This window comes from Phyllobates terribilis, unplaced genomic scaffold, assembly GCF_046119375.1.
Source record: "Phyllobates terribilis strain yellow unplaced genomic scaffold, ASM4611937v1 Scaffold_4__5_contigs__length_816908805, whole genome shotgun sequence".
NCBI lineage: Eukaryota > Metazoa > Chordata > Amphibia > Anura > Dendrobatidae > Phyllobates > Phyllobates terribilis.
The window spans coordinates 416,763,546-416,787,932 of record NW_027362764.1 but is presented as its reverse complement, the minus strand read 5'-3'; the positions used below and the strand labels follow the sequence as shown (position 1 = coordinate 416,787,932).

General features: G+C 40.2%; 1 protein-coding gene across 1 annotated transcript in view; it reads right to left on the bottom strand.

Annotated features, from left to right (window-relative positions):
* Positions 1-4,780: 4,780 nt before the first annotated feature.
* Positions 4,781-24,387, bottom strand: part of SLC6A3 (solute carrier family 6 member 3) — a 312,104-nt gene continuing 292,497 nt past the window's right edge. The window contains exon 15 of the mRNA XM_073678618.1: positions 4,781-5,455. Coding sequence (XP_073534719.1) covers positions 5,432-5,455 — 24 coding nt within the window. The 3' untranslated portion in view covers positions 4,781-5,431. The remainder of the gene's footprint in view (positions 5,456-24,387) is intronic.

Here is a 24,387-nt window from a genome sequence, read left to right as displayed (position 1 = left end):
GCAAGTAGTTTAAATATTGGACACACAGTTTAAAAGAGAATTGTAGAAAGTGAAACATTCAAAGGTGTGTGACATTCATAGTAATATGTGTAAAATCTTTTTAATCTCTGTAATATTAAAGTACATTTAAAAATGATAAAATCTGTTAAAATACACATTTTACACATTTTATGATGCTACATATGGATAAAAGTATACATTTGTAAAGCTTTACATGTACATATCCTAAACTAAAAAAAATCTATGATATTTAGCTTCTTTGCTGACGTTTAGACCAGTCTTCAAACATAATAATGACGGAAATTAAATCTGAAATATTAATCTTCACTTTAACCTGGTGCTTTTTACAAATCAATGTTCTTTTTATGTTAATGAGATTCCATGCTTTATATTGAATGATAATGTATAATTTATGTGGTCTTCATTACACTGAAAATCATTTAACCAGTGCTCAAAGAGTTTTCCAACATAGTATCAATACATTTTTTTACTTTATGGGCAAAAGTATATGCATACACCTCTTCATTGAGTTCTTTCAAGCCACACACATTGCAAACAGATGCATATAATCAAGCTCACAACCTTATATCCTCCATAGACAAGCAATGGTAGTAGAATGGGTAATGCTCTAGTGGACAGGAATTTTGTATTGAACTGTGTATGGTGGTATAAAATGCATTACTACTGGACTCTGGAAACTTATTCCCTGGAGAAATGAATTATGTTTCACTATCTGGCAGAATAGTATCTGATTGGAAAATGTGTGTGGATATCTGGAGAACTGCCTACCAGAAGGCATAATGCCATCTGTAAAAAAAAAACAACATGAGGAGTTTTTTAGGGTTTAGACCACTATTTCCACTGAAGGGTATTGCATCATACAAAGATATTTAGAGAATTGTATGCTTCCAACTTTATACAATGCTTCGGGAAAGGCCCTTTTTCTTTACAGCATGACTGTGCCCCAATGCACAAAACAAAGTCCATAAAGCTATGATTTTGATGAGCCATGGAAGAACTTGGTTTGTTTGAACAGAGCTGTGCCCTAAACCCCATCAAACGCCCTTGATGAATTGGAATGCTAAGTGCCATCCAGACCTGCTCATTCAACATCAATATCTTCCTTCACTAATGCTCTTCTGGTTGAATGGGCTTAATTTCTTACATAATCACTCTAAAATCTTATGGAAAGCTTTCTCTGAGGAATGAAGGCTGTTATAGCAGCAAAAGGAGGTTGACCTACTTATTTAACAGCCATGGGTTTCAACTGGCTGTCAAATTCCTTTAGGCCGGGTTCAGAAAGGAATATTTTATGGTCTGTATGCCTGGACTAACATGTCTATTTCTATGAGACTGTCCGTTTAGGTCCGTCCGTGTACTGAGGTCCGTCCGTGAAATATGCCTTTCTGAACCCGACTTTAGGTGTGAATGCTTTTGAATGAATATGTATATGTTTGAGTAAAGTTAGGTGATAAGAACATTTTTGTAACAGATACATGTTGTAGCATGATTGCTGTCGTTTTCCTGTGTGATGATGCCCCATTTACTCAAACTAAGGTTCTTCTATCTACATCAGTTAAAAAAAATATAAAATATCACTTCCTTCATCAGTGACCACTTAGTACAGTCTCCTAACAGACCATGTGTGTGATAAAACTTTAAATAGATGCCTAGAAAACAAAATGAAGCCATGACTGTCTTTGGATATGATGTGGGGACACTTGACTTCACTAGGGGATGGGATGTAGATATGTAGAAAGGTCCAAGTGTGCAAAGACTTAGGAAATTTATTAAAGTAGTAAATGGTAAATTTCCTTGTTTATTTCGGGGAATCAATGAGTTGGAATGCTTGGAATTTATTTTTTAATGGAATAAGCCAGCAGGTTTTTGCTATCCAATCTGACAGCAGATTGATGTAGGAACAGAGACCCTGAATCCAGTGATGTATCTCTCAGTTTACTGGGTGCAGCACTAATGATAGAAAAATAATTTTCTCTGCTGTAGATTTGAGCCCTGTGTAACCCTACCTAGTTGATTGGTAGCTTTCAATGTACATTGCAAAAGTCAGAAAACTGCTAATCAGTGCTGGGGGTGGGGTTGGACTAGAAGGCACGACGCTAGCTAGTCCTGTAGTAATAATCTGCTGATAAAACATTGATTTTATTGAAACTGCAAAACACTGCCTAGTAATGGACACATCTCTGACATCAGAGTTTCTGCCCCTACATCATGGCATTCTCAGATTACAGAGCAGAAACCTGGTGAAAGATTACCTTTAAAAAGAAAAATCTCCACAATTTTACAAAGTTATAAGCAATGGGTTCTCTCCTACTAACATTATTCATTGTGTAATTTCCATTTTAAAATTATGATGTGCTGAATGTTTAAGGTATGCTCTGATCAACAGAAATTCAACCACAGGAATATGCACTGATCTCAATAAAATGGGACCATTGGCCCTTCCTGCAGTTCTTCTGCACAGCTCCGTTTAAGTACATACTTTTTCCATGTACTACTTATCTTAAATATCCCAAGTGAACCATTTTTTTTATTTCAGTGAACTCAAAAGAGTTTGTCAATCCTACTCTTGAAAATTAGTTTTCAATAAGTTGAGACCTCAACAAAATTTAAACTAAATTGTCTCCATAACTGTCTGCAAGTAATTGGATTCTCTAGATTATTGTCAGCCAAAATAACACCACATCAAGTGTTGCTCCTCTAGATACAAATGATTTATAAAATGGTGGTAATTTGGAGCACAATTGGCTGTATGGGGATTTCTTAATGGATGGTACACGGAGGATATTAATTACATGCTTTCAATTCATTTTATAATAGATAAAAACAGATAAAAACAGATAAAAACAAACTGAGCAAATACCCTGTAGTAAATAAATAACAATAGTGAATGAAAATAAAATACGTAATTAGTTAGCATAATTTTGATAAATAAAACTTGAGAGCCATCCCACTGCGTCAAGATGAACCTATTCGGGACCATCCTAACCTCTAGTGTTAAAACCTCTGTCCCGCTTGCCCCTTATGCACATTTCTATCATTTGAAAACAAGGTACGATTTTAATACTGAAGGTTAGGACCATCCTAAATAGGGTCACCTTGACGTGGTGGGCTGGCTTTTAAATTTAATTAATCAAAATTATGGTCAGTATCCTATGTTATTTTCTTGCACTATTGCTATTTATTTATTTATTTACTGCAGGGTATTTGGTCATTTTGTTTTTATTCTGGGTTTTGTCTGTTCAGTGGCCAATGTGAACATGCACCTACACGAAGCATGCATACCAGCTTATATTCCAGTTCATCTCTTTAGATTTTTGTTCCATTTTATAACAAAATTATTGTAAAAGAAACCATATTTCTCTGACATTTTTATATCACTTTTCAATGAGTCATTATTATATTCAGGGGGTTGTATGGGATTATAAAGAAGGGTCTTCTTTATTTCCAGAAAAAGCATGACTCTTGTTGATGGGCTCTGATATTGCAGCTTAGCCCTATTTACATTAATAAGGACTCATGGACAAATGTGACACTGTTCCTAGTAAATTACAAGACACCATTTTCAACCTCAGACAACCGCTTAGAAATACAGAGACTAGTAATATGCTTCAAAATTGTACACCTTACTTTTTTACAATAGACAATCCTTTTAGAGAGGAACAATTTGATTTGCACTGCCCAGAATGCAAGTAAAGGATGCCGAGCACAGAAGAACAACTGCCATAGAGGACCAGACCGGACACAGGACCATGGCAATGCGAATTGAATTGAATTGCACATCTCTAAACATATACTATTTTAAGGACTCACATGATTTTAAAAAAGGCAATATAATTATATGGTCTTGTCTTCTTCAAGTGTTGCCTTGAAATTAATCAAAACTAGTACTAATACAAATTGCAAAAAATTAAGGAAAGGGAAGATGCTTCCTATGCTCTTTCCATAGGCATTTATAGTAAATACTGTGGATATGCTAGAAATGCTTAAGAATGGAAAATAACATCAAATACATATTGTTTTTTTTATGGACAAGTGTCTTCTTCTATTTCCACTTAGCAGGATAATAGATGATGGATTTGCTTTCTTGTAGAAAATGACACAATATGAGGTGCACTCAGCAGTTTCATGTCTTACAGTTATCACAACATTGCAACACTTAGGCTGCGTGCCCACGATGCATTTTTCAAGCGTTTTTGCCTCGGAATTTCCGCAGCGAAAACGCTTAAAAAACGCTTGGTAATACGTGCCCCATGGTCCCCTATGATAATCCGCATGTGCTGTGCACATGCTGTGAAAATTTCCGCTGCAGATTATCATTACAGAAAAATACGCAGCATGTCCATTATTTTTGTGGACCCGCAGCGTTATTGCCGCCATTGACTTGCATTGAATCGCTTAATATCCGTATGACTACATGTGCACATGCAGATATTAAGCGATTCAATGTGCGGATGGTACCCGGGTCTGGAGAAGAGGAGACTCCCCTCCAGACCCGGGTACCATAGTACCTGTTAAAAAAAGAATCTAAAATAAAAAATAAACATTATACTTACCTTTCGATGGTGCCCAGTCTCCTGTACGATGCGTCTGGTCTCTTGTACGAGGGTCTAAAAGGATCTTCCATGACGTCATTTAGTCATGTGACAGGTCACGCGACCACCGACGTCAGCTATCGCGTGACCTGTCACATGACTAAATGACGTCATGGAAGGTCCTTTTAGACCATCGCAAGCCGTACAAGAGACTGGACGCATCGTACAGGAGACCGGGGGCCATAGGAAGGTGAGTATAATTTTATTTTTTGCCATTTTTATTATTTTTTTTAACTATTAACTTGGTCACACTATATAAATCCTTGCCGGTTGCATGGATTTAAATAGTGTGACCAAGTTGTCAAGCACTTTTCCAAGTGATGTTAAAATCGCTTGGAAAAGCGCTTGATACCCTCACGCAGAAATGCATGCAAAAACGCTTGACAAATGCTTCTACCTGGCAGGAAAAATGCATGTAAAATCCGCATGCGTTTTTTCCTGCCAGGGAGATGCGGAAAAAAATCTGCAACATTTCTGCATCGTGGGCACTTAGCCTTAGGCTTCTTAAATTTTGGCACACTGTGTCTTATGTAAATGTTAAGTATGTGTTTGAATATTCTTTACATTGTGTATATAGAGTATCATATGAAAGATACTGGAAAATACTTAAAAAAAAATCATCATGACGACAAGACAGCTTTGACACCTATGTGGATTCTAAGACACTGAGCAAACATTCTTAAGACGAAATCTTTCTTAAAAGACACAATAATGTCTCAAATCAGAGATTATATCATAAATGTTATCTTTTCTTGCTACATGTCTTGTGAATCTTCCGGAAACAGACGATGATATTCGGATGCCTTTTGTTCATTGTCTTACACACTCAACCAATGGTGAAGCTAATAAGAAACATTAAGAAACATATTTTTAGTTATGTGAAGCAAATTCATAAACCAAGTAACAAATATATTTCTGTAATATACAATGCTATTTTGAACTAATGAAGTAGGCTCGAATAGACACATAATAGAAACTTTTCCATGGAGCCTGCATTTACAGTCACTATGGATTTTCTGGAAGCATTCTGTGCAATGCCATGTAGTGACTCCAGTTAATATAATATTGCAATGATATTCTTTACTAAGGACAATAATTTAAAAAATAGAAAGCAAAATAAAAGTGATGATGTTAAGTAAGGAACTAGACTGCATCCTTAAAGCGCACCTGTCAGCAAGATTGTGCTTAGCAAACCCCATACACTTTCAGGTGGGCGCCATTACACTGATTAAAATGATACCTTTGTTGATGAAATCCGTTCATTCCTGATATAATGATATGCTTGTGCTTCAGGGTGGGCCTTTGGGAAGGGTCTGTAACTGATGCTCTGCTTATGTATTCCACTGTGTGGCTTCTGACAGGTCACTGTGATTTCAGTAACCTGCCTACTATTTGAAATACTGCCTATGTAATTGTGGTAGAAGTCTAGAAATTTACATGTAACAAAATGGCCCCACCGCTCGCACATGCGCAGTAGCATCTCTTGTTTGCCGACAGATGCTACTGCACAAGCGTGGCCGGCGGCGCCATATTGCAACAGGCAAGTTCTTTTTCCTTAAGCAAAATGGCACCCGCGCATGCACAGTAGCATCTGTCGCTTGCAAGCACCATTTTGCTGGAGGAAAAAAAAAATTGCCTGCAGCAATTTGGCCCCGGCGGCGGCACTTGCACAGTAGCACCTCTCGACAAACAAGAGATGTTAATGTGCATCCGTGGGCTGTGGAGCCATTTTGTTACATGTAAATTTCTAGATTTCTACCACAATTACACAGGCAGTATTTAAAATAGTAGGCAGGTCACTGAAGACACAGTGACCTGTCAGATGTCATACAGTGGAATACATAAGCAGAGCACCACATAAAGCCCCTCCGCAAAGGTCTGCCCCGAAGCACGAGCATATCATTATATCAGGAATGAAAATAAAGATTAAAAAGAACCACAGCACAGATTTCATCAGCAAAGGTATTATTTTAATCAGTGTAACGGCGCCCATCTGACAGTCTATATGGTTTACTGTGCACAATCCTGCTGACAGGTGGGCTTTAAGGGGTGAAAGTAAATTTGCTTGGTCTAACATGGGACTTATGATTTTTAGATTCAAAGAACTTCAAACACAGTATACATTAATACAGTACTATCAGTCCTTACTAAAAGGACATCAACAGCCTTTAAAATTTGAACCAATAATAGTACAGTTAATTAGATGAGTGTGTGGTATGTTTCATTTATTTAGAGTTGTGGTATGTTTCAGGGTGCCTAAAGGGTATTTTTTCTCTTTGTGGATTGTGCCAAGTAGGTATAAGGAGACTTATGGGCTATGCAATGCTACTCTGGGAATTTTGACTAGTGTTACTTCATGAGCTAATAACTCAGGAATGCGTCAACATATCCCAGTGATTCTGAGAATGTTTTTTGTGACATATTGTACTTCATGTTAGTGTTAAATTTTGGTCAATATGATTTGCGCTTATTTATGAAAATATCGGAAAAAAAATTAAAAAGTTTGAAAATGTTGCAAATTTCAAACTTTGAATTTTTATGCCCTTGAACCAGACAGTTATACTACACAAAATAGTTTATAAATAACATTTACCACATGTCTACTTTACATCAGCATCATTTCTGAAACATAGTTTTTAATTAGGAAGTTAGAAGGGTTAAAAAGGACCACATCACAATTGAAGTGACTTTGAGGGGCCTATGTGACAGAAAATACCCAAAAGTGACACCATTTTAAAAACTACACCCCTCAAAGTGCTCAAAACCATATTCAAGATGTTTAGTAACCCCTTATGGGCTTCACCAGAGCAATGTTGAATGAAAAAAATTTATTTTGTTGTGCAGTTTCTCCTGAGTACACGATACCCCATATGTGGTGGAAAACTACCTTTTTGAGTGCAGGGCAGGGTAAGGAGCACCATTCAACTTTTGGAGCGCACAATTGGGTGGAACTAATTTTTGTTGAATAGTTTGTGGACTCCATATACAGAGCCCCTAAGTGCCAGAATATCAAATCCCCTCTCAAGTGACCCAATTTTGTAAATAACACTCCTTTGCGAATTTATCTACAGGTTTGGTGACGGCTTTAACTCCATAAGTATTTTCCAGAAACAAGCAGCTATGGATTGTAGTAACCAGGACATTGCAGTTCCCATACATTGTGCCCAGCTCATGCTTCTGGACACATGGACCTCATAAATTAAGCAGTCTCTCATGGCTACAGAAATGCCAAACATGTGGAGCCAAATTGTGTTTAAGCACACTGTGGGGCTCAGAAGTGAGAGGGGCATTTGGATTTGGGAGAGCAAAATTTGCTGGATTTCTTTTGTGGGGCGAGGAGCCATAGCCTTTGTGCTACCAGTAATGTGGAAGCCCTCTATATTTATATTAACAGATGACCGACCTGAGTGGGGACTTGTTTTGTGGATTGTGTTGAATCTTTTAATGGAAACATTTTACATAATATTCTGGACCACATTTATCCTGCACTCTATGCTGAGAACGTACATCGGGGTTTCCATCAAAATCTCCGAATGACGTGATTCAGATGAAACCATTGAGGAATCCATTCACTATAATTAGGCAACAGAGATACTCTGTACTCCATCTAGTCTCTGTTCAGCGGTGTTCTTCTTTTCAGGGGTGCACTAAACTGTGACCAGACATGCTTTTATACACGCTAAAAAAGATGGACACCACCGGATCATAGGCCCAAAGTGTTTCCATCTGCCTCATTATAAGGAATCTTCCTCCTGGGGTTCTCTCTGAATCACATATTTCAGAGATTTAAACAGAAACCTAAATGTAAGTGCTTAGCATAGAGTGCGAGATATATGAGTGCTAAGCCTTACTGCGATCTTTGAGAGACAGAATGAACAAATCACCAGCAGTTCAAGCAATGGTTTGATTTATTTTTTACACCGATCCTCAAGCGGTATAAGTGATTAAGTGATACCAGATTTATATCTTTTTTTATGTTTGCCTATTATCACACACCAAAAAAATGTTTTTTTTTCTTTGAAAAAACACATTTTTGCATTGTCATATTTTGAGAGCTATAAGTTTTCTATATTTCTGCTGACAGTCATGTCAGGACCTGTTTTTTGCAGGACAAGTTGCCATTTTTATTAATATCATATGAGGCAGAATGAACTAAAAACAGCAATTCAGGAATTGGTTTTTGGGAGGGTTTTTTATGCCATTCACTGTGTTGTAAAATTGATAAGACAGCTTTATTCTGCAGGTCAGTACATTTACAGCGTTACCACATTACCTAATTTTTTTATGTTTTGATACTTTTACACAATAAAGTCTATTTTATAGAAAAAATAATAGTTTTTGCATCTCTATATTCTGAAAGCTACAGCTTTTTTATTTCTCAGCCGATGGAGCTGTATGGCGGCTTGTTTCTTGTGGGACAAGATTACATTTTCAACAATACCATTTTTATATATATTTGAGTTTTTTATCGTGTTTTATTCCACTTTTTGCTTGGCAGCATGATGAAAAACCATAGTTTTTTTCCACGTTCTTTATTTTTGTTTTTTACTTAGGCTGTGTGCCCATGATGCGTTTTTCAAGTGTTTACGCTGCGGAATTTCCACAGCGTAAACGCTTGGGAAACGCTTGGTAAACCTTCCCCCATGGTCTCCAATGCAATTCTGCACTGTCAATGCCCATGCTGCGTATTTTTCCACAGCGTTTATGCTGCGCTCAAAAATCCGCAGCATGTCTATTAATTTTGCGGACCCGCAGCGTAATCGCCGCCATTGACTTGCATTAGAACGCGCCAATTCCGCAAGACTGGATCTGTACTTGCGTAATTGGCGCGTTCTAATGTGCGGATGGTACCCATGTCTGGAGGAGAGGAGAGGCTCATCCAGACCTGGGTACCATAGAATCTGTAAAAAAAAGAATTTAAAATAAAAAATAAAGTTTATACTCACCTTCTGATGTCTTCCGGTGTTTTGTCCACGCCGTCCGGTTTCTTGCAATGCTCGCGCTGTTGTGAAGGACCTGCCATGACGTCACTGAGTCATGTGACCCATCACATGACTCAATGACGTCACCGCAGGTCCTTCACACCACCGCGAGCATTGCAAGACACCGGACGCAGCAGAGATAACACCGGGAAGACACCGGAAGGTGAGTATAATCTTTTTTTTTTATTTCTTACCATTCTTATTCTTCTTTTTAACTATTACTTGGTCACACTATATAAATCCATGCCGGTTGCATGGATTTATATTGTGTGAACAAGTTGTCAAGCACTTTTCCAAGTGATGCTAAAATCGCTTGGAAAAACGCTTGATAACCCGCATGCAGAAATGCATGCAAAGACGCTTGACAAACGCTTCTACCTGCGGGAAAAACGCATGTAAAAAACACATGCGTTTTCCTGCCAGGGAGAAGCGTAAAAAATATGCAGCATTTCTGCATCGTGGGCACATAGCCTTAAGGGTTTAACTAGTGTGACAGTTTTATAGATCTGGTAGCTCTGGATGTGCGATACCAAATATGTGTACTTTTTTTGTTTATTTTTGTTTTACATACTGTACATATACCCACTTATTGGAATAATGATTTTTCTTTTTTTTATTTATTTTGTGGGGTTTTTTATATATTTTTTACATTTTTTTCAACTTTTTTTGAACTTTTTTACTTCTGTGTATGGGACCTTAATTTTTATTACACTAAACGCTGGTTTAATGTATTGCAATGAACCAATGAACCAGCATTGCAGTGCACTATACCTGTCAGTGTTACACTGACAGAAGCCTCCTAGACCATGCTCCTGGCATGGTCTAACCAGGCTACCGAAGCTGGCAGACCCGGGGGTCATCATGATGTCCTCGGGTTGTCATGACAATGATCGGGCCCACACAATGGCATCACCGGGGGCGGTCAATCGGAAGGGAGAGGGAGCCCCCTCCCTCTCCTAACCTCCCAAATATATCGAAATCGATCGCTGCATTTAGGGGGTTAAATAGCTGGAGGCAGTGCTTGAACGACTCCTGGCTGTGAGTGCCAGGGCTCGGCTATCATGTAAGACGAGCTGCAGGCGTCGATCACTTGGGCACAGCTCCTGTGCAGCTCACAACCGCCATGACGTACCTATACGTCAAAGGTCAGAAACTCCTACCTGACCATGACTTATAGGTATGTCAAAGATCATGAAGGGGTTAAAGGGTCGATTAAGACTTTTATGATTGATACATGTGGTATAGGTGGTACTAGCGTTCTAGTGATCTTCATCTCTGAAGAGGTTATGGCTGTGTGCCCACTATGTATTTTTCAAGCTTTTTTGATGCGGAATTTCCGCAGCGTAAACGCTTGAAAAACGCTTGGTAATCCGTGCCCCATGATCCCAAATCTGCAGCATGTCCACTATTTGTGCGTTTCCGCATGCGCATTTGAGGTCACAATGCATTTGAAAAACGCAAGTCAAATCCGCATGTAAAAACTCAGCAAAAACGCTTAAAAAACGCATGTAAAATCCGCAAGCATTTTTACTGCCAAGAACATGCAGAAACGCTGCAGAAATTTTCTGCTTCAATTCTGCATCGTGGGCGCATAGCCTATCTGATATTTTTCAGTGAATACTGGAAAAGAATAATAAAAATAATAATAGCGAAGGAAATTAATCAATTTAGAATCATAGGCTGGATTTATAAAAATCATATGTTGAATGTCAACATTGGGTTCAAATGCTATGGACATCTTTCACATGGAAATATTTTTTACATGTGATTATATAATGATTACCCTGAGTTGTAAGGGATGAACTGTTAGTAAAAATCTTAATTTATTTTCCAACCCTTGATATGCAAAATGTATTTACCAGAAATACAGATGTTAAGTTCTGTGCATGCAGAATGGTAATTCCATTTTTTCCTGTACTGATTTCTCCTTCAACAGAACAGAACAGAAACTCTTCTCCTTTGTTCCAATAGTCACTAATCCTAAAAAGTGAATGATTTTCCTTCCACACATTGCAGAGTCTGCTGTGTGTGCTATCATTTCCCTCTGAACTCAGCCACAATTTATGTGAGCCCCTCAATATCTAAATTATGATAAAGCACAGCTTATGTGAAGACTTAGGCTATGTGCCCACGATGCAGAAATGCTCCGAATTTTTTCCTGAGCGTTTCTGCATCTCCCTGGCAGAAAAAACGCATGCGGATTGTACATGCGGATTGTACATGCGTTTTCCTGCCAGGGACAAGCGGATGTGAAGCGTTCTTCACATGCATTTCACATGCGGGTTGACAAGCTCTTTCCAAGCGATTTTAGCATCATTTGGAAAGTGCTTGACAACTTGGTCACACTATATAAATTCTTGCAACCGGCATGGATTTATATAGTGTGACCGTAACGAATGGTAAAAAATAAAAAAATAAATATATACTTACCTTCTGATGGCCCCCGGAGTCTTTATGCGATGCGTCCTGGCTTGCCGGCAGCTCGCAGTACACTGAAGGACCTGCCGACGTCAGCGGTCGCTTGACCCGTCACATGACTAAATGACGTCAGTGCAGGTCCTTGAGTCCACCGCGAGCTGCTGGCAAACCAATACAAGCACACTGGGGGCCATCAGAAGGTAAGTATAATATTTATTTTTTATTTTATTCTTTTTTTTACAGGTTCTATGGTACCCGGGTCCGGAGGAGAGTCTCCTCTCCTCCAGACCCGGGTACCATCCGCACATTGAAATGCGCATGTACAAATGCAGTGATGCGGAATCCAATGCAAGTCAATGGCGGCGAAAACACAGCGCTTCCGCAAAACAATTGGTAGTGCTGCGTTTTTTTCCACAGCGGAAATTTCCACAGCATGTACACAGCACATGCGGATTATCATTGGGGAACATGGCAGGCCTTCTACCAAGCATTTTTTAAGCATTTCTGCAGCGGAATTGCCGCTGCGGAAACCCTTAAAAAAACGCATCGTGGGCACACAGCCTAAAATGCATTCCTCTCTCCTCACACTCTGATCTGCCATATACTGTACAATCTCCTTCTAACATTCAAATCCGCCCAAATATGATATGCAAAATACTATGCGGGGGAGGAAATTTATCATATGTTTTACTTTGTAAAATTAGCACATTTGGTTATTTTTGTTTTTTTAAGGTCCTTTATAAATGCACTATTTTAAAAGTATTTTTGGCGAAGACCGTCATTTTATTTTGAGTTTTTCAAAAGGGCATTTTCGTAGTTTAAGCTGCATTTCTGACATGCTGCTTTCTTAAAATCTTGTATAAAATTTCACAAACTAACTCAAATACAATGGTGTGAAAAAGTGTTTGCCCCCTTCCTGATTTCTTATTCTTTTGCATGTTTGTCACACTTAAAGGGGTATTCCCATCTCCAAGATCCTATCCCAATATGTAGTAGGTGTAGTAATAATAATAATATTAGCAAATACCTCCAATTAGAAATGTAGTATAGTATTTTTGATTCGCTATGTCACTTACTTCATGTGCAGGTATTGCGGGACCTTAGGTGTCCACAGTTACGGTCACTGGCAGCTAGATAACTGTCACTATATCAGTGGACGTAACCATGAATACCTAAGGCCCTGGAATGCCTGCACATGAGGAAAGAGACATAGCCAATCAGAAAAACTATACTACATTTCTAATTGGAGGTATGTGCTAATATTATTATTATTACACCTACTACATATTGGGATAGGATCTTTGAGATGGTAATACCCCTTTAAATGTTCCATATAACTCAACAAATTTAAATAATATACAAAGATAACACAAGTAAACACAAAATGCAGTTTTTAAATGAAGGTCTTTATTATTAAGAGAAAAATAGATCAAAACTTACAGGGCCCTGTGCAAAAAAGTTATTGACCCCCGTCCTTAAAACATAAATTAACCCCTTCATCCCCCAAGGCTGTTTTCACCTTCATGACCAGGCCAAATTTTACAAATCTTACGTGTCAATTTAAGAGGCAATAACTCTGGAATGCTTCAACGGATCGCTCCGATTCTGAGACTGTTTTTCATGACATATTGTCATGCTAGTGGTAAAATTTGTTTGATATGACTGGCGTTTATTTGTGGAAAAAAAAATTGAAATTTCGCAAAAGTTTAGAACATTTTGCAATTTTCAAACTTTTAATTTTTATGCCTTTAAATCAGAGTTATGCCACACAAAATAGTTAATAAATAACATTTCCCACATGTCTACTTTACATCAGCACAATTTTTGAAACATCATTTTTTTGTTAGGAAGTTATAAGGGTTAAAAGTTGACCAGTGATTTCACATTTTTCCAACAAAATTTACAAAACTATTTTTTTAGCTACCACATCACATTTGAAGTCACTATGGGAAGCCTATATGACAGAAAATACCCAAAAGTGACACAATTATAAAAACTGCACCCCTCAAAGTGCTCAAAACCACATTTAACAGGTTTATTAACCATTCAGGTGCTTCACATGAATTAATGGAATGTGGAAGGAAAAAGTAAAAAACATTTAACTTTTTTCACAAAAATGTTCTTTTAGCCCTAATTTTTTATTTTCACAAGGGTAACAGGAGAAAATGGACCCCAAAATTTGTTGTGCAATTTTTCCTGAGCACGCCAGGTGCACGGCAAGGCTTCGAAGGGAAGAAGCGCCATTTAACTTTTTGAATGTAAAATTTGCTGGAATAATTAGCCAAGTAGCATTTGAAGAGCGCTGATGTGCATAAACAGTGGAACCCCCACAATTGATACCATTCTGGAAATTAGACCCGTCAGGGAACTTATCTAGATGTGTGGTGAGCACCTTGAACCCCCAGGTGCTTCACAAAAGTTTAGAACGTTGAGCCGTGAAAATAAAAAAAAACAGATTTTTCCCACAAAAATGTTGTTTTAGCCCCAAATTTTGCATTTTATAAGGGTAAGAGGAAAAATTTAACTTAACATTTGTTGTGCAATTTGTCCTAAGTACGTCAATACCCAAATGTGGAGGAAAACTACTGTTTGGAAGCACAGCAGGGCTCAGAAAGGAAGCAGTGATGACTTAGAATGCAGACTTTGACAGAATGGTCTGCGGTTATCATGTCGCGTGTTGAGAGCACCTGATTGCCTAAACAGTGGAAAACCCCAGCAAGTGACCCCATTTTGGAAACTAAACCCCTCAAGGAATTTATCTAGGCATGTCATGAGCACCTTGAATCCACAGGTGCTTAACAGAATTTTACAATGTTGATCTATAATGAAAAAAATATATTTTTCCCACAAAAATGTGGTATTAGCCCTAAATTTTTTAATAAAAATGTGGTAAGAGCCACAATTTTTTTAATTTTCATGAAGATAGCAGGAGAAAATGGACCCCAAAATTTGTTGTGAAATTTCTCCAGAGTACGCCGATACCCCATATGTGGTCGAAAACTACTTTTGAGGCACAGTGCAAAGCACAGAAGGGAAGAAGCGACATATTGGAGTTCAGATTTTGCTGGACTGGTTTCAGGGTGCCATGTCACATTGGCAGAGCCCCTGAGATGCCAGAACAGAAGACCCCCCATAAGAGACACCATTTTACAAACTACACCTCCCAATGAATTCATATAGGGGTTCAGTGATCATATTGACACCACAGGTGGGTCACAGAACTTTATACCATTGGGCAGTGAAGAAAAAAATTATTCCATTTTTAACACCAAAATTTTGTTTTAGCCCCAGAATTTACATTTTCACACAGGGAAATGGGTAAAAATTGCACCAGAATTTGTCCCACTATTTCTGCTAAATGTAGACATACCCCATATGTGGCTGTACAGTACTGCTTAGCCATGCGGCGAGACTCGGGAGGGACAGAGCGCTATTTGCCTGATGGACCTCAGATTTTCCTTGAATAGTATGTGGACTCCATATACAGAGCCCCTAAGTGCTAGAAGAGCAGAAACCCGCTCAAGTGACCCCATTTTGGAAATTTTACTTCTTTGGGAATTTATCTACAGGTGTAGTGATGATTTTGACTCCATGGGTGTCTTCTAGAAACAAGCAGCAGCGGATGTTTCTTAGTGAAAATTGCAAACTGCCATTGTAGTGACTAGTACGTTGTATTGCGTACCGAGCAATGTTGTGCCCAGCTCATGCTTCTGGAGACACGCACCCGTAAATTAGGTGGGCTCTCATCGCTACAGAAATGCCAAACATGTGGATGCTAAATGTTGTTTAGGCCCACTGGGGCTCAGAAGGGAGGGGGCATTTGGATTTGGGAGCACAGAATTCACTGGAGCCTTTGTACTACCTGTACATTGGAAGCCCCCTATATTTCTGATAACAAATGACGGACCTGACTGGGGGCCTTTTATTGTGGATTGAGTTGAAGCTTTTATTGCGAACATTTTACATAACATTTTGGATCACATTTTTCTGACGCTCTACACTGAGCACTTATATTGGGGTTTCCATGTAAATCTCCTGCCGCGACCAATCAGCGATTTTGGCGCCAAATTTAAACAACGCTCTGCTGATTGGTCGAGGCCGCCAGCCGCGACCAATCAGCGAGATTGGCGCCAAATTTAAACAACGCTCTGCTGATTGGTCGAGGCCGCCGGCCGCGACCAATCAGCAATTTTGGCGCCAAATTTATACAACGCTCTGCTGATTGGTCGCGGCCGCCAGCCGCGACCAATCAGCGAGATTGGCGCCAAATTTAAACAACACTCTGCTGATTGGTCGTGGCCTCTGGCCGGCCGCGACCAATCAGCGAGATTGGCGCCAAATTTAAACAACACTCTGCTGATTGGTCGCGGCCTCCGGCCAGCCGCAACCAGTCAGCGAGATTGGCGCCAAATTTAAACAACGCTCTGCTGATTGGTCGTGGCCTCTGGCTGGCCGCGACCAATCAGCGAGATTGGCGCCAAATTTAAACAGTGATCTGCTGATTGGTCGCGGCCTCCAGCCAGCCGCGACCAATCAGCGAGATTGGCGCCAAATTTAAACAACGCTCTGCTGATTGGTCGAGGCCGCCAGCCGCGACCAATCAGCGAGATTGGCGCCAAATTTAAACAACGCTCTGCTGATTGGTCGAGGCCGCCGGCCGCGACCAATCAGCAATTTTGGCGCCAAATTTAAACAACGCTCTGCTGATTGGTCGCGGCCGCCAGCCGCGACCAATCAGCGAGATTGGCGCCAAATTTAAACAACACTCTGCTGATTGGTCGCGGCCTCCGGCCAGCCGCAACCAGTCAGCGAGATTGGCGCCAAATTTAAACAACGCTCTGCTGATTGGTCGCGGCCTCCAGCCAGCCGCGACCAATCAGCGAGATTGGCGCCAAATTTAAACAACGCTCTGCTGAATGGTCGCAGCCGCCGGCCGACCGCGACCAATCAGCGAGATTGGCGCCAAATTTAATCAATGCTCTGCTAATTGGTCGCAGCCGCGACCAATCAGCAAGATTTGCGCCAAATTTAAACAACGCTCTGCTGATTGGTCGCGGCCACCGGCGGACCACGACCAATCAGCGAGATTGGCGCCAAATTTAAACAACGCACCGCTCTGCTAATTGGTCGCGGCTGCCAGCTGCGACCAATCAGCGAGATTGGCGCCAAATTTAAACACCGCTCTGCTAATTGGTTGCGGCCGCCAGCCGCGACCAATCAGCGAGTTTGGCGCCAAATTTAAACAACGCTCTGCTGATTGGTCCGGGTTGACGGCCGCGACCAATCAGCATTATTGGCACCAAATTTAAACACCGCTTAGCCGATTGGTCCGGGTCGGCGGCCGCGACCAATCAGCATTATTGGCGCCAAATGTAAACAATGCTCTCCTGATTGGTCGCGGTCGCCGGCCGCGACCAATCAGCATTATTGGCGCCAAATTTAAACACCGCTCTACTGATTGGTCGCGGTCGCGACGGGGGGATGGTATTGACCAAAAACGTACACCTAATGTCATTAAGAAAAGTTATCAACATAAAGAAGAACATGAGTATGGCCTCCACACAGCCCTAATCTCAACATCATCAAGTCTGTCTGGGATTAAGGCTGTGTGCCGACGATGCGCTTTATAAGCGTTTCCGCAGCGGCAAAAACGCTGCAGAAACGCTTAAAAAACGCATTGTAGAAGGCCTGCCATGTTCCCCAATGATAATCCGCATGTGCTGTGCACATGCTGCGGAAATTTTAGCTGCGGATTATTATTGCGGAAAAAAATGCAGCACTACCAATTATTTTGCGGAAGTGCCGCGTTTTCACCGCCATTGACTTGCATTAGACCCCATGGATTACGCATCACTGTATATGTAGATGCACATTCCATGCGTTCTAATGTGCGGATGGTACCCAGGTATAAAGGAGAGGAGACTCTCCTCTGGACCTGGGTACCATAGAAAACTGTAAGAAAAAGAATAAAATAAAAAATAAATATATACCTACCTTCTGATGGCCCCCGCTCTCCTTCTCTTCACTTGCCGGTAGTTCGCGATGGACTGAAGGACCTGCTCTGACGTCATAGTCATGTGACAGGTCACGCGACGCTGACGTCGGCAGGTCCTTCAGTGTAGCGCGATCTGCCGGCAGCCGGGACGGTGAAGCAAGACTGCGGGGGCCATCGGAAGGTAAGTATAGATTTATTTTTTGACATTCTCTCGGGTCACACTATATAAATCCATGCTGTTTGCATGGATTTATATAGTGTGACCAAGTTGATAAGCACTTTGCAAGTGATGCTAAAATCGCTTGGAAAGTGCTTATCAACCCGCATGTGGAAATGCAAGTGAAGAACGCTTCACTTCCGCATGTCCCTGGCAGGAAAACGCATGTACAATCCGCATGTACAATCCGCATGCGTTTTTTTCTGCCAGGGAGATGCAGAAACGCTCAGGAAAAAATCCTGAGCATTTCTGCATCGTGGGCACATAGCCTAAATGAAGAAACAAAATTTTGTGGAAGCCTATAGCCACAGGACATCTGTGATCAGTTCTCCAAGATGTTTGGAACAACCACCCTCATGAGTTCCTTCAAAAACTGCGTGCAATTGAACCTAGAAGAATTGATCCTTTAGTCACACCAAATATCGATCTGATTTATATTTCTTTTTGTTCATTTACATTTTGTTTATAAAAAATGAATTATTAACACTTCTATTTTTAAAGACATTCTTTAGTAGCAATTTTTCCACACCTGCCTTATACTTTTGCACAGTACTGTGAAGACCACCCCTCCAAATGACTACTTTTCAATTAATTTTTAGATTCATTTATACTCTGTCTCTAATGAATACATTAAAGCACACATATACCATAGGAAGTGAACCCTAAATTGGAAGCCAACTACTTTAAAACCCGTTTAAAGCCTGTGACGTATTAGTACGCACAGGCCGTAATACCCCGGTTCAGTGAGGGCTCCGGCGGTGAGCCCGCACTGAACCGAGCACATGTCAGCTGATTATTACAGCTGACATGTGCCCGCAACAGCCGCGGGTGGAATCGCGATCCTCCCGCGGCTGTTAACATGTTAAATGCCGCTGTCAATCTCCGACAGCGGCATTTAACGCGCGCTTCCGGGAAGCGCGTCCTAAGCCCCGCACATTGGCAACCCCCGTCACGTGATCACGGGTCACCGATGGGCGGGCATGACAACTCAGGGTCTGCAGCAGATGCCTGCGGTTGTCATGAGCTGGTCACTATGATCGCCACCTAGTGGTGGGCGCTCATAGCACAGGACCATTTCTGCTGCATACAGGGGATCTGCTGATACCCTGTATGTAGCAGAGGCGATTGAACAGTTGCTGCTTCTAGTCTCCTATGGAGATTATAGAAGCAAGCAAAAAGTGAAAAAAAAAAGTTTTTAAAAATATTAAAAAAATTAAAAAAATATAAAAGTTTAAATCACCCCCCTTTCTCCCCATTCAAAATAAAATAATAAAAAAAAAACCCTACATAGACATATTTGGTATCGCCACGTTCAGAATCGCCCGATCTATCAATATAAAAAAAGAATTAATCCAATCAGTAAACAGCGTAACGAGAAAATAATTCTAAACGCCAGAATTACGTTTTTTGGTCGCCGCAAAATTGCAATAAAATGCAATAACGGGCGATCAAAACATCCGATCTACCTCAAAATGTTATCAATAAAAACGCCAGCCCGGCGCGCAAAAAAATAAGCCCTCACCCAGCTCCAGATCCCGAAAAATTGAGACACTATGGGTCTCGGAAAATGGCGCTATTTTTTTTTTACCAAATTTTGGAATTTTTTTTCACCACTTAAATAAAAAGGAACCTATACATGTTTGGTATCTACGAACTCGTAATGACCTGGAGAATAATAATGGCAGGTCAGTTTTATCATTCAGTGAACGTGGTAAAATAAATAAATAAAAATCAACTGTGGTATTGCACTTTTTTTGCAATTTCACCTCACTTGGAATTTTTTTCCTGTTTTCCCGTACACGATATGGTAAAACTAGTAATGGCGTTGAAAATTACAACTCGTCCCACAAAAAATAAGCCCTCACATGGCCATATTGACCACAAAACAAAAACGCTATGGAACAAGGGGAGCAAAAAACGAAAATGCAAAAACAACAAAACCCAAGGTTGTGAAGGGGTTAAGCCGTTGTAGATGATCTTTAACATTACTTCTTACTACTCTCCTAAACATTAGCAGACAATGGACTATGATTAGCTAAAATGGGCACTTCCATAGGATTATTAGACTTAACATTTACTATATTTATGTACTTTTATCTCATGCACTGGCATGAATATGAATGAGACTTTGCACATGCAAAATGTATGTTATTATTTTTTTATAAATATGCCTCGAAGTTCATCTTCTGTCAGTACATGGGCTCGATCACACGAGCATACAACATTGCTATAAGACATCGCATAGTACTCGGACCAGTGTTATTCCATGGGGCAGCTCAGATCTGCGATTAAACAATCGTTGAATGCTGCAATTGCATCAGAGAATTGGATCACACTCACCCATAATAGTCTATGGGTCCATGTGAAACATCGGACTGCCCTCGGATGTCATCTGAGGGCAGTCCGATTACCATGGATGCCGGCAATGGAGGAGATGGAGAAATTGCTTCCTCCTTCTCTTCTGCACCTGTGCTGCAATTCTCTCAGGCGAGAGAATCGGAGCACAGTGCACTGACACTCGGCTCAAATGCTGACAGAGTTTGAGCCGAGTGTCATTTGCATACTCGGCCCTGAATCTGTCGCTCGAGACAACATACGCTCGCGTGACTCCATCCTTAGGCTGGCTTTACACATCCAACATTTACAATTTGAGTACAGACAGTAAATTATGGATTGACTTGACATATACAGTACAGACCAAAAGTTTGGACACACCTTCTCATTTAAAGATTCTTCTGTATTTTCATGACTTTGAAAATTGTACATTCACACTGAAGGCATCAAAACTATGAATTAACACATGTGGAATTATATACTTAACAAAAATATGTGAAACAACTGAAAATATGTCTTATATTCTAGGTTCTTCAAAGTAGCCACTTTTTGCTTTGATGACTGCTTCGCACACTCTTGGCATTCTCTTGATGAGCTTCAAGAGGTAGTCACCGGAAATGGTTTTCACTTCACAGGTGTGCCCTGTCAGGTTTAATAAGTGGGATTTCTTGCCTTATAAATGGGGTTGGGACCATCAGTTATGTTGTGCAGAAGTCTGGTGGATACACAGCTGATAGTCCTACTGAATAGACTGTTAGAATTTGTATTATGGCAAGAAAAAAACAGCTAAGTAAAGAAAAACGAGTGGCCATCATTACTTTAAGAAATGAAGGTCAGTCAGTGCGAAAAATTGGGAAAACTTTGAAAGTGTCCCCAAGTGCAGTTTCAAAAACCATCAAGCGCTACAAAGAAACTGGCTCACATGAGGACCGCCCCAGGAAAGGAAGACCAAGAGTCACCTCTGCTTCTGAGGATAAGTTTATCCGAGTCACCAGCCTCAGAAATCGCAGGTTAACAGTAGCTCAGATTAGAGACCAGGTCAATGCCACAGAGAGTTCTAGCAGCAGACACATCTCTTCAACAACTGTTAAGAGGAGACTTTGTGCAGCAGGCCTTCATGGCAAAATAGCAGCTAGGAAACCACTGCTAAGGACAGGCAACAAGCAAAAGAGACTTGTTTGGGCTAAAGATCACAAGGAATGGACATTAGACCAGTGGAAATCTGTGCTTTGGTCCAAATTTGAGATCTTTGGTTCCAACTACCGTGTCTTTGTGCGACGCAGAAAAGGTGAACGGATGGACTCTACATGTCTGGTTCCCACAGTGAAGAATGGAGGAGGAGGTGTGATGGTGTGGGGGTGCTTTGCTGGTGACACTGTTGGGGATTTATTCAAAATTGAAGGCATACTGAACCAGCATGCTACCAAAGCATCTTGCAGCAGCATGCTATTTAATCCGGTTTGCGTTTAGTTGGACCATCATTTATTTTTCAACAGGACAATGACCCCAAACACACCTCCAGGCTGTGTAAGGGCTATTTGACCAAGAAAGAGAGTGATGGGGTGCTACGCCAGATCACCTGGCCTCCACAGTCACCAGACCTGAACCCAATCGAGATGGTTTGGGGTGAGCTGGACCGCAGAGTGAAGGCAAGAGGGCCAACAAGTGCTCTGGGAACTCCTTCAAGATTGTTGGAAGACCATTTCCGGTGACTACCTCTTGAAGCTCATCAAGAGAATGCCAAGATTGTGCAAAGCAGTCATCAAAGCAAAAGGTGGCTACTTTGAAGAACCTAGAATATAAGATATATTTTCAGTTGTTTCACACTTTTTTGTTAAGCATATAATTCCACATGTGTTAATTCATAGTTTTGATGCCTTCAGTGTGAAAGTACAATTTTCATAGTCATGAAAATACAGAAAAATCTTTAAATGAGAAGGTGTGTCCAAACTTTTGGTCTGTACTGTACCTATAAGGTTATTGAGTTTTGGTCAGGAGAGTCGCGACTGAACTAGAAATCACATAATGTACTTGGACTGTAAATTTTTGAAAGTTTGATGCTGGCCTTAAATGCTCATTTATTAAAAGCATATTCTCTTGAATACTTGGACAACTTTAATCATTCTTAACTCCTGAGTAAGTGTGAAGCAGTTCTGGTTTTCTCATTATTGAAGCTAATAAGTAGCATTACAATGTGGCAATAATAGGGTATTGTCCTGGCAATGTCCTGATTAAACATGTGGCCGGCAGTAGCATGCATTACTAATTACATTGTTAAACCTATGATTAGCATGCTCCACTAAGTCAGTGAATAGTGCAGCAACAGTAATGACAGACCAAAGAAAATCAACTCTTATTTCGCTCTTTCCTGTTGAATACAATATCTTTCTAGCAATTTTGATTGGGTTTTGGTACAACACTCTATAGCATTACCATCAATAATTTGAATATTTATGATCAGATTATGGATTTAATTTTTTCTATATATCTGTTAAATTTTGTTATTAGTGCTTTATTATATGTTTTCATGTTATTATGGTTATTATTATTAAAATAGTCAGTGGGGTCAACTATTTTTGTGGAGAGCATAGAAGATCTATTCTACAACTAGTTATATTACACAGTATCCCACACTATGCAGTGCAAAGTTGATCATCTACAGTAGTGAAATTTCTTCCATCAACTCCTTTTTTTCCTTCACAGATGAAAGAAGGAAGTGTTGCATCACACCTGTTACACAACGAAAACGTACTTTATGCTACAGGCATCCAACATATATTAGCAAAGAGTTCTATTACTGTTGACAGTGACTATTAAGAATACAATGATACATCTTTCATGGTTAACAAAATAAGATGCGGTTTACATTAAAGGGGTGTCCCCAGAATAACAGCTACTTGTGGATGAGAGATAAGTGTCTGATTGCCAGGAGCATCACATCATTGGAATGCCCACTGATCATGCAAATAGGGATCCAGTGCCCCTAGTTTGTAAAAAGTTATATATTGTAGGAAAGCAGGAGGTCAGGTTCTTGATGGTAGATATGTGTCAGTAATGTAAGCTGTATTCTAGGTTACCGAAAGATTTTAATGTGACTGGATTTGGGGTTCTGGTTTTTGGAGTTACCAAAAGAGCCTGGCTGGGAAAAGTTGATCCTATGATCCAATCTGGGGTTTACAGCTGGGTTAAAGCAGCAGAGTGAAGTGTGTGAAGTCTAGAGAAAGACAGAGCTGCTGGTTAGTTTGCTCTGCAAAGAGAGGTGTGCTGGAGCTAGAGAGGTGTTTGGTGAACTGTCACTAACAGCAACAATCAGAGCTGAGCTTGATTGGTACTGTTAACCTCTTTAATTTCGCTCTCAATCTCTGAGAGTGGCATTTAAGGTGCTGTACAGGTGATGTGTAATTTCAGGTGTCAAACGAATCCACTAGCGATGTGGTAACAGGGTGGTGATGATTTGCCATGGCCCCTGCACCCGCCATAGCGTACCGTGAACTTCTTTACATACCACAAAACTGTTGTATTGCAGTAAATTAGCAATCAGATGATAACAAGTTAAGTCCCTTAATGAGACTAAGAAAAAAATGGGGAAAATAGTCATATGTAACCAAAAATGCTAAAAACAAAAACATCACCTCACCCCGCAAAAAAAAAAACAAGCCCTCCTCAATTAATGGAACATTTTTAAAAAGTTTCTTGTTCCAGAAAATTGATAAACCTTTTTTATCAAAATTTTCTATAGAGCCAATTCCCTTATATGATCTGATAAGTTAAAACTTAATTTTTGGGGTGACAGTCTCTATTTAACTTATTCCTGCCAAAGGCATTTTT